The following is an 18,316-nucleotide window of genomic DNA, read 5'->3' as shown; positions in this document are numbered from 1 at the left end:
CCCACTCCCCTCCTCATCCTCTAAAGGCAGGATACCTGAGGGTTTGAATCCACCAGATTTCAGAAATGGAAAGGAGTAGAATCCTCTGCTAAGGCTCTCATGTGCAGAGGCTTCTATCACTCCCTTGGAAATAGCTTTAGACACCAGGGACAGTTTTGAGTTGTTCCTTTTTTTCTGGATCCTAGAAGAGGAGGGGGGACCCAATGGGATCTGAGTTGAAAATCAGTTACATATTGTTACCTCTGTTGTAGAAATGAAGAAACTGAGGCTCAGAGGTGGGGCATCTTGCCTAGGTTCTAGAGCCAATATGTCCAATTCTTTGCCTCTTCCATTGCCACTGGCTGGGACTTGGTTTGCGCTGAGAACTGGGCAGAACCAAATTTTAAAATCGAGAGAGGGGTCCTGCCAATCAGGATCCTGGTGTATGAGTTGTGTGCATGGAGAGTAAGTCTGACCATTGAGTATTTTCTTGATCTAATATTGTGTTGATTGGACTTTTTTTTTTAAATAACTAAGTAAATGAATAAAAAACTCCTGCTTATTCACCACGTTCAACCTCACACCAAGTTTTCCCCAACTCAGGGCCTTTGCTCAGGCTGTTCCTACTGCCTGGAATATCCTCCCCCCAAAGATTTACTGGCTGACTCCCCTCTCTTTAGGTTCTGCACAGCTGTCACGGCATCCTGGTGGCTTTCCCTGAATGTTCCATCTGAAGGCCGTCCCCCTCAGCATATCACAGCACTTGTCACAATCTGTAATTATCTTTCATTTCTATTTGATTCGTGGTTTCATATCTGTCTCCTCCACTAGAATGTTGGTGTCACTAGGTTTTCTTCCTGCTGCTTTAGCTCCAGCCCCAAAAGTAGCGTCTGGCAACAAATGTTTGTGGAAAGAAAGAAGGGCAGAAAGAAACAAAGAAATAAATGAGGGAACAAATGAGTGAATAAATAAATAAATGAAATGGGAGAGATGAATAAAAGAGACTTTGGGGATAAAAGACCCCACATTTCCACATTTGGAATATAAACCAACTGAGACTTGGAGAAACAAAAAGACAGTTATTTTATTTTGGTTTCAAAATCCTTATGTGAGGAGAACCGAGATAGTCTGTATATAAAGGGGCCCTAGCTACTGCTAGTCAGAATTAACTGCATTGGAAGGGTTGGCGGGAAAGAAACAGGGCCTGAGAGGCCTGGAGGCCAGGAGTGGGGGCACCAAGCAGCAGCTGCCAGGAGAGAAGGCTCAGAACAGGTGGGGTGGTTGACTCAGTCGTCCCACTCATCGTCCTCATCCTCGTCGCCAGCCTGGTCCTCCCCTTCGTCTGGAGGGAGAGAGAAAGTAGGACTCAGGATGGGCAGAAGGGTTCAAAGGCCCAGGGTGGGGTGAAGTTCCTGGGATCTGAGAGGTCAAGACTCAGGGTTCTGGGGGGCTGAGGTCTCCTGGGGGCCCATGCAGCTGAATGAGGGAGGGGCCCCTCAGAGGAGGGAGAGTTAGGGTGTGGGCTGGAGTTGGAATGGAAGTTAATCTCATTGTCAAAAACGTGGTTAATTGGGATATCACTGTCACGCAGGGGTTAATGTTCGGTTTGTCACTTAATGGCGTGGATTCAAGTATTATTAGCAGAGGCAGAGTACTTTACAATATTACTGTTTCATAGCAGGCTAATGTTAACGTTACTGACCCATCACGGATTATCGATGATCTCACTGTAAAAAGATGAGGTTTGTGAAAATAATCGTCATGGAGCAGATTCATACTAATCTTGCAGGCGTATCCTGAGGTTAACGTGAATTACTATCGCCAGTAATAGGTTGAGGTTCACATTCCCCTCCTCTAATTGTCCCATAATGGCAATAGTGTTGCCACATCAGGGGACAAATGTCAACGTTATTATAGAAAACGTTGGGTTGGTTATGGTATTATCACCACATTATCAGCTCGGGTCCCTCTACTGACACCTGGAGTTCGAGTTAATATTATTGTCCACGGTGGGGTTCCTTAGAACAGCATCACCTATGGGCTAATGGTAACACTTCCGTGCATCCGGGATTCCTATTAATATTGCAGACATGCTCTGGCCTTTATGTTAATGTCATCATCAAAGAGACAGTGAATCATAGGATTGTTCCATGATGACAGTGTTAACACTGTCAAAAAAGGAGATTGATAACAGAGTCACAATGGGGTGGCGGTCACCACGGTTGGTAACCGGTGGGGTTGTTTTTCAGCCCACACTGGCCCTGGGGAGCGGGCGCGCCGTCCTGGCAGCAGGTGGGCTGTCACCTGAAGAGTGGATGGCTCGACTTCTCTTCTGCATCACGTGCATCAGGGCTCCCACCAGCCCCTCTGAGCTCTGAGGCGCGGGCTGCAGTGCTGAATTCTCAGGGGCCCCAGGCGTCTGCAGCAAGGAGGGTCCAGCACAGAGGGTTCAAGGCCCATGATGGGAGCACTCCTCCCTGCTCCTCCCACGTTATTCCCACTCCCATACACTCCAGTCCCTTTCAGGGTTCCCAGCCGGCCTCTCCCCACTGCCCTCCCCACCCTGTCACTGAAACCCCAAAAGCCTGGGACCTCTGTTAGTTTCAGCCCCGCCCCAGATATCCTGACTTGACTGACACCCAAGTCCCAGACCCCCCCAATCCTCCCTCTCACCCGTCTTCACCTTGTTCAGCTGAATTCCCTGGCGGATTTGATCCAAAAGCGCCCCCCGACCTCCACCAGGGGCCAGGTTCCCCACAGGCCCCAGAGCAGGAGGTGGGGGAGGGACTGGCCCATCCCCAGAGCTGGGGGGTGGAGGCGGTGGGGGAGGGGGTGGAGGCACAGGGGGCCCTCCAGCTCCAGGGGGAGGAGGGGGTGGTGGTCCAGAACGTCCAGTGGCTGGAGGGGGTGGTGGTGGAGGGCCCCCTCGGCCTGGGGGTGGGGGTGCCCGGGGAGTTGGTGGGGGCGGAGCACCTCCCAAAGGTACAGGAGGCAGTGGACCAGAACGACCCTTGTTGCTCCCCATAGTGGGGGGCCGGGGAGCCTGGTTTCCTCCTCTGGACGGCGGTGGGGGAGGTGGAAGAGGCTCTGAAGGGGGGAAATAACACAGAGGTACTGTTAGTTATCTTCAGAGCCTCGATTTTGCTCATTTGTAACACAGGAACCCCAAGTGACCAACTCCTGATTCAAGCAGTGTAAGGGTTTCCATGAGGACTGAGCGACTGTGGTGTATTTCTTAGGAATAAGCTACTGGGGGTGGAGAAGAAGGGGGGTGCTCACCCTGACGCCTCATTTCCTGCCGCACAGCCTCCAGGCCACCCTGGTCCTCAATGAAATCGTAGATGAGTTTGGAGGTTTCGGCATCCGTGAGCTGGGCCTCACTGATGCCTGCCCTGGAGAACAGACTCCGCAGGTCTGGGTCCAGGTTGTTTACCTGCCCAGAAGGAAGAAGGCCAGGACAGAGGTGGGGGAATAAGGCAGGGAGGGGAGGGGCACCGATTATCACTGGGTCCGTCTACCCCACAGGTGTAACTGAGAGGAATGTAAAAAGGGTCGGGGTCTGGGCGTAGGTCTGAGCCAGGGGACTATGGAAGGGTAGGTGGGTAGTCAAATGGGTCAAGGGGTCTTTGGAATTACTCACGTCAAATCCATTCTGGGGGTCCCACCCCACGTGGCTGACATGTCTGGGGGAGGTGAGGAGATCCCAGTGAAGCCCCATTGCCCTTCCTTCCCTTCCTTCCTAGTGAAGCCCTCTTGCCCTCCCCCTCCCCAGAGGGACTCTGAGAGGCCAGAATGAATAGATGAGTCCTAAGTGAATGAATGAGTGACTGAATGAGAACAGTAGTGATGGAATTAGAAGGGGTCCATGGGTTGTAGTGCCCAACTGTCCATCCATCCCTTTTTCTACCATCCATCCACACATCCATTTGTCCACCTAGCCATTTGCATTCACCTGTCAGAACACCGATCTCTCATATATTTGTCTTCCTACTCACCTGCCCACATACATCTGTTTACTCATTTGTCTGCCAACCCGTCTTCACACACACTTGTCCATCTACCCATCCATCTACCCGTGTGCCCACCTGTCAATTCATCCACTCTTTTGTCTGCCTGTTCATCCATACACTTCTACTGATCCATTGAACTGTCCATTCATCCGTGCATCTGGCCACCTATCCATCCCCATCCACCTTCTCTGTGAACCAACCAGATATCCACCCATCTGTCCACACACTCATCCACTCACCCTCCCACCTCCCATTTACCCATCCACCCATCCATCCAACCATTTACCCATTCATTCCCCAACCATCCAATTCATGCATGCATCCATCCATCCATCCATTCATTCATTCATTCAACATTCATCCAACCATTCATCTACCCACCCACCCATCCACTCACCTATCAGCCCACCCAGGGTGCGACTAAGATGAAGCAAGTAAGGTGTCTAGGATGCAAAATTTAAGGGGCCCCTCACTCTCAGAGTCATGAATTGCAGTTGCATGACCCTTAGAGTAACTGCCTCTATATATTTTGCAACCTTGATGCCTCGCTTGCTTCTCCCTAGACCTGGCCTCGCACCCACCCACCTATCCACTCATCTATCCACCCACACACCCAACCATCTGCCATCCTTCCATCCACCCAGCTCTCATCCTGTCCATCTTTTCATCTGCCCCCACCAACAGGGATTGGTAGGACTAGTGGGGAGAGGTTCTCACTTGAATCCACTCGGTGCACCAATATCAGCCTTGCTGATTTTCTTCTTCCCTGAGCGTTTCTTATCAGTTGGGCCAGGCCCAGGCGCTGGGAGCCCACGGTATCGTGAACTCGTGATGTCGGGGTTCTGGATGTCCACTGTTACTAGCCCCAGGGACAGTTGGCCAGATGCTGGGCCTGTGGGGAAAATAGGGTGATTGAGCCATTGACCTACTCACCTACCAACCAAAGCATAAGGGCAAGAGACAGGACAAGTGTTGGGGGAATCTGTGTGTCTGATGGTCATGGAGGGAGTGGGTGAGGGGTCCAATTAGGGCTTATGGAGAAGTGGGTGGGTGGGTTCCACAAACCATTCTTACCTTCACCAATTCATTTCTCTGTTCATTCACTCATCTTATCACTTAAGTATTGATTCATTCGTTCATGGCTCATTAACCAATTAATTAAATTATTCATTCAGTCAGTCATTGCTTTCTTCACCGATTGAAATGTTGTGCCAGTTATTCATTTATTCACTGTTCAATTCATTCACTTATTCGTTAACTAACATCCATCCATCCATCCATTCATCCATATATCCACATACTCATTCACCTACACATCTGTACATCTATGTTTTCGTCTTCCCATCAATTCATCCTCCACTCAACCATCTATCTACCCACCTTCCACCCACCCTTTTGCCCACTTATCTCTGCACTCTCCCAGCTACTCGTCCATCCACCCACTACACACCCATCTGTCCATCTACTCACCCACCCACCTGTCCACCCAGAGACACAGGGAAGAATCAGCACTCACCCCCTTGGTCTCCACCTGGGTGTGGGGGCAGGGGTGGGAGCCCTCTTCTCTCTGGAAAGATGGAATGGGTAGAGAGCTATGACAACTCTGCTACAGTTTCCTGGGCTATCCCCTTAGTGCCCTCCTTGAACTTGAGGACTCACCTTCATTGGCTGGTGCTGGTGGTGGGGGTAGCTGGCGTCTGTCTGTGGAGAGACAGGTGGACTGGGAACCGGAACCATAAGAGGGGCTTTTCCAGCTCCCTACTCTTGCACACACTTCCGCCCAACCTCCTTTCCACCCCGAAAGCCTCCTCACCTCCACTTTGCCTCTGATTCCTTTTTTGGATCTTCTCCTGCACCAGAGCCCGGAAGACCTGGGCCTCGCCCTCGTCTGCAAAGTTCAGCCCTGCCTGGCAGGCCTGCACACATCTTGGGCTCAATAGCCTTCCAGGCCCCCCCACCGCCCGGCACCTTTCCCATCTCCTCCCCACATCCCACCTGGGGCCCAGGGGTTGAGGGGTCACTCACATCTCCAGCAAAGGTGTGGAAGAAGGGGGTAGGAGTGGAGTAGACCAGCTGTGAGTACAGCTCTTGTTCCCAGAGCAGCCGGCCAGTCTGGAGAGGTCCAGGGCGAGGGGGGGAGCGCATTAGCACAAAGACTTGCCCTGAGTGGCAGGTCTCTGTTATCTGGGCAAGGAGAATGGTGTCCTAATTTGGTGCCCCAGGATCAGATCAGAGACTTCCAGCTTATTGTCAGAGAGTTGGGGGGTCTAGATGTCAGGTGTGGAGGGTTGGGGTACAGTATGGGAGTTAGACATGCAGTCAGGGATGGGGAGTTGGGGTTCAGGGCCCTAGAGGTGGGACTTGGGGGCTTGAACAGGAGGATGTAGGGCTCCAGTCCTAGGAAACTGAGCCCATTCACAGACTTCATCTTACACCCTTCCTTTGGGGGGGGCCTTCATTTGGGCAAGTAGGGCTCCAGTACTAGGAGCTGGTGTTCAGATTTGAGGTTCAGACACACAGACCTGAAAGTTCTGGGGGTGGGGGATTCAGTCAAGGTACATGCGATCTGACGTTTAAGAAGCAGAGCTATGGCTTAGCAGCTAGGCAAACATTTAGGGTCCAGAAATTTTGATGGGGGATTTCTGGGACCCAAAAGCTTGAGTTTAGAACAGATTTGAGGTTCAGGTAAAAGTATAGTGCTCATTTTTTTAAATTCATAAAACAGATTAGATTTGGGAGCTATACTAATAGTTGGGGGTTATAGGTCTTGACCTGGGGATTCTGGGGGTCAATCATCAAAGACAAAGAAAGCCAAAGCAGAGTTTGACATCTGGATGAAGTCTTTGGTTCTGGGGCTCAGGGGTTCACCGATCTGTCCACGGCCTTGGGGCTTTGGACACAGATCTGGATTTGCGAGTTGAAAACTGGTTTGCACATTCAGCAGGGGGGATGGGGGTCACCTGAAGGTCATAAAGACGGATGAAGTAGGACTTCTGGGGGTTATCCTTCACGAAGCACACAGCCCCACAATGCTCCTTGGTCCAGTGTTCAGCTCCAGGAGGCAATGCCAGGTACAGTTGAACAACGGCAGTGGCCAGTGTCTGGGAGGGAAGAGCAGGGCTCAGGGGAATCTGGTTAGCCAGAAGGTCTAGTTCTTCCTTGTCCACGGCTGTCCTGGCTCTCAGGGAAGAGCCGCAGCCGGAGGGAAAGTAGATAGGCATCGCAACCGAGATCTTCCTGGGATTGGTGAATGGGGGTAAGTGGGTTTTAGGAGAGGAGATGATGGAGAAGGGAAGGAAGACCGGAAGAGGGAAAGAAAGCGGAGGAAAGGAGAAGGATGGGGAAGATGAGGAGGCAGAAGAGGAGGAGAGGAAGAGGAAAGGGAGGGAGACAGGGAGGGCCAGGAGATCCCCAGCTCACCCAGCATTTCCGACCCAGCATCTCGAAGAGTCGCTGGTTCTCGTGGTCCTGGAGCAGTGTGGAGGGTATGTTCTGCTGAACCCCTGGTCCTCCACGACCCCCAGACCTGCCTCCCACAGGGCCCCCACTCATGTTGCCTCCTGCCCTTGTCCTCTTCGGCCAGGCTCTGGGTGCAGGGTAAGAAGAGGAACTTCCGCAGTGCGCAGGGGAACAGGAAGTACAAAAAACCACAAGGGAAACAAGTCCTCCAGGGGCCTCTGGGTGGGCCCGGCCTCCTCCTCCCTCCCTAGGACAGGCTCGGACCCTCCTCCCTTAGAAAGGGGCCCTCCTCCATTTGGCCGGTTAAGACCCATCTTTTGGGCCAGCTCATGTCCTCCTCCTTCTTTCTTACTCCCTGAGGCCCATCTCCCTCTGACTGGCTCATGTCCTCCTTCCTCTGATTGGCTGGGAGCAAAGGCCAGGCCACTGCTGCACTTCTGCTGGAGGACACTCTGGTGGGGAGCAGTTGGGGGGCTGGGCAGCCTCCTTCCTCCCCAAAGCATCCAGCTGGTCTGGGCCTGAGGCCCATGGCCCCTCATGCAGAACGGTTACTGGGTTAAAACTTTTCCTCTAATGACATTGTGAGGGGCTGGGATCCCACCCCTCTCCTGAGACCGCCAGCAATGCTCGGGCACCCAGCTCACTTCCCCATCCCTTACTCCTGCCTCCCTGCAGTTCCCAAATCACTTTCTGCTTCTCATCCCTTCAGGCAACGTCTTATTTAATCCTAATTGCTTTTGAACCTTTTAAAGTCTGGATTCTTGGGGTACCTGGGTGGCTCAGTTGGTTAAGCAGTGGCCTTCAGCTCAGGTCAGGATCCCAGGGTCCCAGGATCGAGCCCCATATCCAGGGAGCCTGCTTCTTCCCCTCGCCCTGATTGTGCGCGCGCTCTCTCTCTCTCTCTCTGTGATAAATAAAAAAATAAATTCTTTTTTCTTAGATATTTTATTTATTTATTTGACAGACAGAGATCACAAGTAGGCAGAGAGGCAGGCAGAGAGAGAGGAAGGGAAGCAGGCTCCCTGCTGAGCAGAGAGCCCGATGCGGGGCTCAATCCCAGGACCTTGGGATCATGACCTGAGCCGAAGGCAGAGGCTTTAACCCACTGAGCCACCCAGGCGCCCGTAAATAAATAAATTCTTAAAAAATAAAATAAAAGTCTGGAATCTTCAGAGTCTTGCTTTTTTTCCCCCACACAACATCCTATGTTTATCCGACACTGATGGAAGCCACTGAACATATATCCCAGACAGTGTTCTGACCTCTGTAAATACTGACCCCTTTAAATCCTCCTAACAGCCTACGGGCCATACACTCTTCCTGGGTCCATTTGCTAGTGGGAAGTGAGAGAACTGAGGCATGTTGATTTTCCCAGTAGCTCCCAGCTAGCAAGTGGCAGAGTCTGGATCCCAAGCCAGGCCGGCTGGGTCCAGAGTGCACACTTTCCATCACTGTGCTCCATGCCTTCTCTCTGATCTGTATCTGCCTGTAACAATGACCGTTCCTTTTCACTGCTACACAGTATTCCATTGTTTGTACGATTTGTTTATTTGTATTGTCCTGATAACAAATGTTTGGGCTATTCCTGGCTTTTGCTCCCTTACACATCTCCTGGTCCACACGGGCAGGCATACACTCGGGAGGGGAATCGGGGGGTGGGGGGAGGTTTGTAGGGTTTGCCTATCTCCAACTTGACCAGATGATGCCAGACTGTTCCCCCAACTGTTCCCTCAGTCCTCACGCCTCCCTGGGCCTCGGTTTACCGTTTGTGGACAGGAAGCTCCCAGCCACATACAGCAGTCTGGGGGAGATGAGAAGGACTGGGGTGCTACTGCCATCCCCAGGTACCTGAAGGCAAATGGCACTTCTCAAGGTGGGACCCACGGTTCTGCCCAGAAACCTGGCTCGAAGCTCCTTCCAGAGTGGCAATTCCAACCTCCCTCCCTCCCCTCCTCACAACTCAGCTTCCAGTACCCACAACTCACCAGGCAATTTCGTACCTCTGGGCCTGGAGCGCCTTCCAGCCTGTTCGTGGGGCAAGGCCCTGCTTTCTTCCTTAAAAAGCCATCACATTCATTCATTTTCATACTGTTTGTTGTTCTCCTGCCGGGTGCCAAGCCTATCTCCGGTATCTGGCACAAACTAGACATTCAATAAACGTTTACTGAAAGAATCAATGAGGGATTAGTGATTTAGTGTTTTCTGAGCTTTTTCTAAGTGCCTTGCATTTATTAACTCGTTTTCACCCTTACAGATGACTGCATGAGGTAAACGCTACTCTTAGCCCCATTTTACTAATAGGGAAGGTGAGGCCCAGGGAAGTTAGCTAACTTGCCCAAGATCACCAAGCTTGTGAACGGTGGAGTAGAGGCCAAATACATGAGAAATGATTCCTAATCTGTCAAGGGCCACATCGGGGCAGAGAGAAAATCCTTCTGCTCCTTCTCTGTCTTTCCTTATCCTTCTTCCTCCTTTTTTCTTTCTCTGCCCCTAGATCTGTCTCCCTTAAGTTTATAGCGGGGGGACGGGCTTAAGTCTCTGCTACATTTGCTGGTTGTTTTTCAAGTTAACATTTCAAAGTTATATATTTTGGCACATTCCGTTGAGTGTCCGATTCTTGGTTTCAACTCAGGTCATGATCTCCGGGTCGTGGGATCAAGCTCCCTATGGGTCTCCATGCTCAGCTCGAGATCTACTTAAGTTTCTCTCTCCCTCTGCCTCTCTTTCTCTCTCAAATGAATGAATAAATAATAAATCTTTAAAAAAACTTTTAAAGATATTTATTTAGGGGCGCCTGGGTGGCTCAGTGGGTTAAAGCCTCTGCCTTCAGCTCAGGTCATGATCCCAGGGTCCTGGGATCGAGCCCCGCATCGGGCTCCCTGCTTGGCGGGGAGCCTGCTTCCCCCTCTCTCTCTCTGCCTGCCTCTCTGCCTACTTGTGATCTCTGTCTGTCAAATGAATAAATAAAAACTTTAAAAAAAAGATATTTATTTATTTATTTAACAGCGAGAGAGCACAAGCAGTGGGAGAAGCAGGCAGAGGGAGAAGCAGGCTCCCATGGGGTGCCTGGGTGGCTCAGTGGGTTAAAGCCTCTGCCTTCGGCTCAGGTCATGATCCCAGGGTCCTGGGATCAAGCCCCACATTGGGCTCTCTGCTCAGCAGGGAGCCTGCTTCCCTTCCTCTCTCTGTCTGCCTCTCTGCCTACCTGTGATCTCTGTCTGTGAAATAAATAAAATAAAAATCTTAAAAAAAAAAAAAAAAAGAAGAAGAAGAAGACTCCCGAAACCCAATGTGGGACTCAATCCCAGGACAGCTGGGTCCCGACCTGAGCCAAAGACAGATGCTTAATGGACTAAGCCACCCAGATGCCCATCAATAAATCTCTTTTTAAAAAGTTATACATTTCCTGTTCTTCTAAGTAGCAGACAGGTTTAAAATGTATACTTTTCTCTAACTAAAAAAACTAGAGTTTTGTTATTTTGGTCCCTAACAAGAATGAGTCGCCCCACCCTGGAATATAGTGCTTTAGTAATCCTTTTTCATATTACCCAGATTATTGAATTACTTTGCAGACCTGCCTCAAGAATCAGGAGCTGGCTTATGTCACTTTTACGTATCCCCATTGATTCTTGCTTTTCCGCACTGCATGACAGCCTTTGATGACGTGAGGACCTCAAAGGTAATTTGCTCTCCAGGGCCTTCAAAGAGATTTAAAAACAAGAACAAGAACCTTAATTTAGCTTTTATGGTTCTCAGCAGGAGATTAGGTTGAATATGAGTCAGTCTGCCACAGCGGGGAGCAGCAGTTCGAGCTTACTTCTTAGTAAGCCAGTGAATACCCAGAAAGCCCAGCCCCAAGAACCAGGACCTACCCCGTAACTCAGACCATCCTGATGTGCCTCCGCCACCTCCTCCTCCCTCCCCCCCACCCCCCCCCCCCCGCCCTGGGTTCAGCAGATGGAGAACAATTTCCTGTTTATATCCTGTGCTTATTTTGCCTTATTCCAAGAGGATATTGCCTACAAGATCCTGCCTGACACATCTCAAGCCCTGAGTAGGAAATAAGACACAGTCAGTGCTAAGACATGGGGCTGTCTTCCACACTTTGGTCCTAGCACATGACTGAGGCCACGGAGATGTGGGCACACGTAGGGTCCTCCTGCTGTCCTCTAGGACCAAGCTGAGGACAAGATGGCTACATTTCCTTTGCCACACCATCCTTCTCCTCCCCTTACCACCCCCCCCCCCGCCTCCCATGGACCCCTGACTGAAGGGTGCTCCCTAAGGACAGGCTGAAGGAACCAGCAGTGCCCAACCCCCTGACCCAACCCTTTGACCATCCTGGAATGATATTCGGGTACATTACAAGTCTTGATGATGTGGGGCTGTCCCCCAGCATCCTAGGCCCTTGCCCATTCAAAGGTGGAGCACCCCCATCACCATGACAACCAAAATCTGCCAGCCAGGAATTCCCCAAACACACCCCCAGGCCAGGAAGGAACGTGACCCTTGTCTGTCTCGTTCATTGCCATATGCCCACCACCCCAGCACAAGACCTACACGCAGATCAATCAGTATTTGTGGGATAATCATCCTACAGCCCAGCTATCTGTGCTGCGATTTACTGTCCTCTCTTCATCCCCCCTCCTGCCTGAGGGAAGGGGGAACAAAAGAACTCGGACACTGAAGAGGCCAGCCTCTCACATGGAGATGTCTAAAGCGTTCATGGATGCTATGGGCAAGTGGGTGCCTTTTTAGGGGTGCTCAGGAGAGGGGCTGACTTCTAGTTCTGGTAGGGGTGGAGTGAGGATGGGAGCGCACAGAAAAGCGAGACGCCTGGAAAGATAAGGATGGCTCAGTGGCGGGGCACCCAGCTGGCTCAGTTGGTAGAGCAGTGACTTGATCTTAGAGTCAGGAGTTAAAGCCCCACCTTGGGCGGAGAGCTTACTTTAATAAAAAAGAAAAAAAATGGCGCAGTGGTTAGAACCACAGATTCTGGAGCCCTACAGCCTGGCTCTGGCTGTGCCGCTTATGAGCTATTTTTTTCTCTTTAAATATTTTATTTATTTATTTTAGGGAGAGTGTATGTATATACAAGCAGGTGAGGGGGAGTAGCAGAGGAAGAGGGAGAAGCAGACTCTCCACTAAGGAAGGAGTGGGACGTGGGGAGCATTCTCATTCCCAGGGGCTCGATCCTAGGACCCTGGGATCATGACCTGAGCCAAAGGCAGACACTTAACCAACTGAGCCATGCAGGTGTCCCCACTAAGCAGCTCTTTAAAGTCTGGGAACCTCTCAGCGCCTCCCTTCTCTCATCCATAAAGTGAAGATAATAGCAGTTAAGGTTGTTGGGAAGGCTAAATGAGGTAATTCATGCAAAGTGATTAGTTCATGTTATAATTATGCATTATTGTTGTTTTTCTGAAATAGCTGAGTAACTTGGATGGATGAACTATCATTCCTCAAGTCCAGCCTTCTCCCAACCTCGCCCCAATCCTCTCCTCACCCTCCTCCGTAGCACTTTCAAGTCCCACCGCCCCTGGTGGATGGTCAGAGACCCAGAACACCTGACGACCTTCCCACGGCCCTTTCTCTACTTTTCCTTGCTGCAAAGACCATCTCAGAGATGCATCCCGTGCCCCAGCCGGATTCCTCCAGGGCTGTGGACATGTTCCTGGAGCCCTCCCTGGCAACCTTGGACGTCCCACCCACCACTTGTTTCCTGCCCTACTCCCTCAACCTATGCAGGAAAACTCTGCCAGCCAGCCCTCCCCTTCCCTTCTAGGTTTGTGGCTGCTAACCTTGGGCCAGCCAGGTAACCAAAGGTCCCCTTCTAGTTCCTACACTGCCCACCCCCCTCAAAGTCACCAACTAGTGACTTTGCTCGCTACCTCCCTGGACCGCAATGTTTGTGACCCCAAGTGTCCCTTCCCTAGTCTGTGACACCAGAACTGTGCACTCCCGAGTGTGTGTGACCCCTCGAGGGTCCAAATCTCCACGTGTGTGACTCCAGGAGTATCTGCTTTGCGCTCAGCGCGTCCCAAGGGCACCCCACACCCTTGACCCTGTGAACCCCCAGGAAGGTTAACGCCGCAGCCTGGAACGGACCACAGCGGGCGTGGGGAGGAATGCGAAATGGAACAGTCTGCCCAAGATCGTACCACTAGGAAGGGGACGGCCACCTGGCAACATAACACTTGTTTGTGGGAGAGGACTAAGACTAACAGAGAGGGGAATGTCGCAATCTTGCTTGTCCCAAGATTCCCGTCCCGTCCTCCTGACTCCCACCCGCCTCAGGGGTGCCTCACGCTCTGGTAGCGCCCCCCGCCTCCCTCACGTCCGCCATCTTAACCACTGTCACCGCCCCCACCTCGATTCCTTAGAAGCCGCGGTCAGGGTACCCGAGCCCCCAATTGGCTGACGGGTGCGGGCTCGGAGACCGCCGTGGGCTCTGATTGGCCGATAACCGAATTCTCCCTGGGCCTCGGAGACGAACATAGCCTGCCTCCCCTCTCGCGCGCCGGGCTCCCATTGGTCACGCGCTCGGGGCATGCGCAGTGGGTGCCGGACCCCGGTGCCCGGCCGCTGAAGTGTGGCTGTGGAGATTTGGGAGCGTGGGTCAGGTGGGGCAGAAGGGGCAGAAGGTGGTGCTTCCCCTTGGGTGTTAATGAGATGACCCACCAGGGCGTGGCGTCCCGTGGAAACTCGAAATTGTAAACTCTAACAAACCCAGTAGGGTTTTCGTGCGTTCCTTTATTCTCTAGTTAAGACAAAATAAAAGGCGGTCTTTTGAGTTTGGGTTGTAGGAAATACTCTCAGAAGTTGGTTTAATAAAATTAAGATGCAGTGCGGGCTCTCTGGCTCTTCCTAAATACCATGAATTGCAGAGTCACAGTCTTATGGTCTTTGGATTCAATGTACCAAAGTTACTGATGTTACTCCTCTGACAAATGGGTACAAAGTTTACAGCAGTTAAAGTCCCTCCTGGCGAGGGATTTGACAAAGTGTGTTTAAGAGAATAAATACTTTCCCCAATTTTCGATACACAAAGTGATGGTTTTGGAGCATTAGGCCTGGCCAGAGGGGACAGGACTGTTGGGATTGATATGTATTGTTTAATATACATCGTAGGTGATATAACCAGTGACCCGCTTTAAAGTTGGCGATTTTTACATTATATGTTCATATGTAAATTAAAATATAGGTATATATTACGTACATTATAAAATACATATAAATGACTATAAATACATGATTCATAGGGATATAGATGATATAGACAGAGGAGTGGGGCCTCAGTTTACTGTGCTGGGCAGTCACGTGCTGAAGGCAAGTAACTTGGCAATTTCAGGTGATGCCCTCAATTGTAGGAAACCTGAGCCCTGAGTCCCCTGCCTTTACCAGGTCGGGGCGGGGGGGGGGGATTTCCCTTAGATTGCTTGGAAATTCCAAATCTATGCCCAGCACTCCTTCCACTGTTGAAAACAAACTGGCTTTTGCATCAGCCCTGATCATTATTTTAAGTGTGTGTATGGGAGCTTGGGGTGCTAGGTAGAGCAAATCAAAGGTTGGGTTAAAATGCGGGCACTTTGTCATCACTGAATGTTTCTGATGGTGGCTGGGTTTGTAACACACGTACTTCTGTTTAGTATTCTCACCCAAGGGCGGTTGCTGGTAGGAGGCCCATTGTATTTGTTTGGGATCTGGCCCTAATGGTTATAGTAGCATAGCCCAACATGCAATAGCTCTATGGTCTCTTTCTAGAAATACACCCCAAAGTGATACAATGGGAGAAGTCGGAGGAAAACAAAAGAAAATCTTCAGCTTATGAATAAAGGAATGAGCCTATTTGAAAAAAATAAAATGCTGAAAGAAAACCTCCAGTTAATGTAGCTTGCATCGTATGTCCGTAGCCCTTCCACTTACAGAGATCTCTTCACCAGCAACCACAGTTTAGATCTCGAATACAAGCAACTTGAGAAAAAAAGTTGTTTTGTGTGTGTTTGCTAGGTTTGGCAACTGTGGGAAAACAATGAGTGTGTGTTTAAAATCTTATGAACGATGGAGCTTTCAGGAAACTGGGTGATAAATATGCACATATGCATAGCGTTAGCATAACTTGCAGGAGTCCCGGGACTTAGTCAGGAAGCTTTAAAATCTATTTACTGGGGCACCTGGGTGTTTCAGTCCTTAAGCAGTCTGCCTGCCTTCAGCTCAGGTCATGGTCCCAGGGCCCTGGGATGGAGCCCGGGATGGAGCCCAGCATGGAGCTCCCGGCTCAGCGGGAAGCCTGCTTCTCCCTCCCCACTCCCCCTGCTTGTATTCCCTCTAGCTGTGTATTTCTCTGTCAAATAAGTAAATAAAATAAAAATGTATTTATTTTTGGCTACTGGTAGTCTTCTAAAAATCGAAGCAAAATCTCTTAAAGCTATTTTTTCACTTTTGATTTTTTTTAAAATTTGTGACTGAAAGCTATTTTGTCAACATTTACAAATACTCAGGAGGCTGAGCATGGGGGCTAACTACACAGTGGGCTGGGGTGGGGTGGGAGCAGGGCTGCACAACCAGGACATTTGGGGGGCAGGGATTTTTTTAAATTTTTAAATAAATAATTAATTAATTTTAAAGATTTTGTTTATTTGTTAGAGAGAGAGAGAGAGACCACAAGCAGGGGGAGAGCAGGCAGAGGGAGAAGATTCCCCGCTGAGTGAGGAGCCTGACGTGGGGCTCCATCCCAGGACAACGGGATCATTACCTAAGCAGAAGACAGGCACTTAACCATCTGAGCCACCCAGGCATCCCAAGATTTTTTTTTAAGATTTTATTTATTTATTTGACAGAGAGAGACACAGCAAGAGAGGGAACACAAGCAGGGGTAGTGGGAGAGGGAGAAACAGGCCTCCCGTTAAGCAGGGAGCCCGATGTGGGGCTCGATCCCAGAACCCTGGGATCATGACCTGAGCCGAAGGCAGACATTTAACGACTGAGCCACCCAGGTGCCCACCAATTTTTTAAAGGATAAACAATCATCCTTTCAAAGCTTCTTCCCCTTGGTTAATTCATAATAGATGAATTTCTGCACAAAATTTGAATTATAAAAGAATTATAGCAGTGCGGGATGTTCGGGGGTGAGGCCAGGTAACAAACAGAATCTCTCTTCCCTCCTTAAGGCTCTGAATGTCTGCTGTGAAAGCCCTAAATACCTTAGCCCTTTGGGTTTCAAAGAGTAAAAATACAGGCCAGGTTCCAGTGCCATGAGTGGCCAGGCAGCTTCTGAGCCTCTGCCCAAGTATATATTTTCCCAGAAGAAAGAAACCATGTGTTGAAACAAAAACAACTAATTGGGATAAAATATCTTGTAATCAGTTTATAACTAAATGCATCTGGGTAGATTGCAAAGAGGACACGATGGACGGAACTGTGTCCCTTGAAATCGTATGTTGAGATCCTAAGCCCTAACAGGACTGTCTTTGAGGAGAGGGACCTTATGGAGATAACAGGTCAATGAGGTCACAAGGGTGGGACCCTTATCCAATAGGACTGGGGTCCTTATGAGCAGAGGAAGAGACACCAGAGATGTGTGCGTACAGAGAAAAGGTGATCTGCAAGCAAAGGAGAGAGACTGCAGCAGAAAGCAAACTGGCCGACACCTTGACCCTGGACTTCCAGCCTCCACAACTGTGAAAACAAGGATTTCTCTTGTTTACCCCAACTGATCTCTGGTATTCTGTAAGGGCAGCCCTCACCAATTCATACAGATGGCCCCCGACAGTCCCCCGTATCTGTTGTCATGCCCCTTAGCAATGCAATTTTGCGGTTCCCTTATCCAGAGGTGGACCATATTTCCTCAGCCCTTGAACCAAGGCCGGCCTTGTGACTTGCTCTGACCAACAGCAGGTTGTGGAAGTGCCACTGGGGGAGCCCCAGAGCCTAGCCCTCAAGAGTCATGCAGTTTCTGCCTTGGCCATAGAGAAGGAGCACGGCCCTGAGCCCTGCGCATGAGGAAGCCGGCCTGGCCCCCTGGAGGATGACAGTAGGGGTGGCGGAGAGCCAAGACACTCCCGGATGACAGCTGGCACCAAGCACCAGACCCTATCATTGGCTGCAGCCCCAGGATGGAGCAGAGGAAAGTCCAAGTGAGGCACCTTCAGCTCACAGATCCCAACTCCAATTGCCTACCTATGGGATTGTGAGTGAATCTACTGTTGTAACACAAAGCCACTGTTTTAGCTGTTATTGCAACAGTAACTAAATTGGCATTCTTCTCTCCCTGAACAGGGCTGAGTGAACCCCACAGTGTTTCTAGAGGGCAGATCTTGTTGTGGCCACCGAAAGAGCAAACTTGGTAGGTCAAGAACTAGTGCAAAGAGACAGCTGCTCTAGTCCTCCCCCACCCCCTACCCGGGTGTAGGGCTGGGAGCCCCAGTGTGACACTCAGTACTGTCTCCTTCAATGCTCTTTCCCCAGATTTGGAGTCAGTAGTAGCCTTTGCTGTCTCTGAAATTGTGGTGATAACTACTGGAAAGTCCACAAACAAACAAACAAACAAAAAGTTTCTTTTTTTTTTTTAAGATTGTATTCATTTACTTGACACAGAGAGAGAGACAGAACAAGCAGGGATAGAGGCTGGCAAAGGGAGAGGGAAAGGCAGGCTCCCCTCTGAGCAGGGAGCCTGACACGGGGCTGGATCCCAGGACTCTGGGATCCTGACCTGAGCCAAAGGCAGGCGCCTAACCCACTGAGCCATCCAGGCGTCCCCCAAGAATGGTTTCTTTAAGCAATTATGAGGCTTCACCAGGGGAAATGTTCACTACAAGGTATATTATGGACAAGGGATAGTATATCATTCGAATACCTAGTTATTAGTC

The 18,316-nt window shown here is 50.4% G+C and overlaps 1 protein-coding gene across 1 annotated transcript; it reads right to left on the bottom strand.

The window, feature by feature from the left end:
• Window positions 1-1,043: 1,043 nt before the first annotated feature.
• WAS (WASP actin nucleation promoting factor) lies at window positions 1,044-7,605 on the bottom strand. The gene is made up of 12 exons (XM_080831388.1): window positions 7,410-7,605; window positions 6,950-7,090; window positions 6,015-6,101; window positions 5,803-5,905; window positions 5,649-5,690; window positions 5,506-5,556; window positions 4,707-4,881; window positions 3,620-3,662; window positions 3,259-3,412; window positions 2,663-3,066; window positions 2,284-2,398; window positions 1,044-1,321 (listed from the first exon to the last, which is right to left on the bottom strand). The coding sequence occupies exons 1-12, from the start codon at window positions 7,539-7,541 to the stop codon at window positions 1,266-1,268; spliced, it is 1,503 nt and encodes a 500-aa protein (XP_080687514.1). The 5' UTR covers window positions 7,542-7,605; the 3' UTR covers window positions 1,044-1,265.
• Between the last annotated feature and the right edge of the window lie 10,711 nt (window positions 7,606-18,316).

Source organism: Martes martes (genome assembly GCF_963455335.1).
Source record: "Martes martes genome assembly, contig: scaffold_255, whole genome shotgun sequence".
Lineage (NCBI taxonomy): Eukaryota > Metazoa > Chordata > Mammalia > Carnivora > Mustelidae > Martes > Martes martes.
The sequence above is the reverse complement of the archived record's forward strand: the minus strand, read 5'-3'. Positions and strand labels throughout refer to the sequence as shown.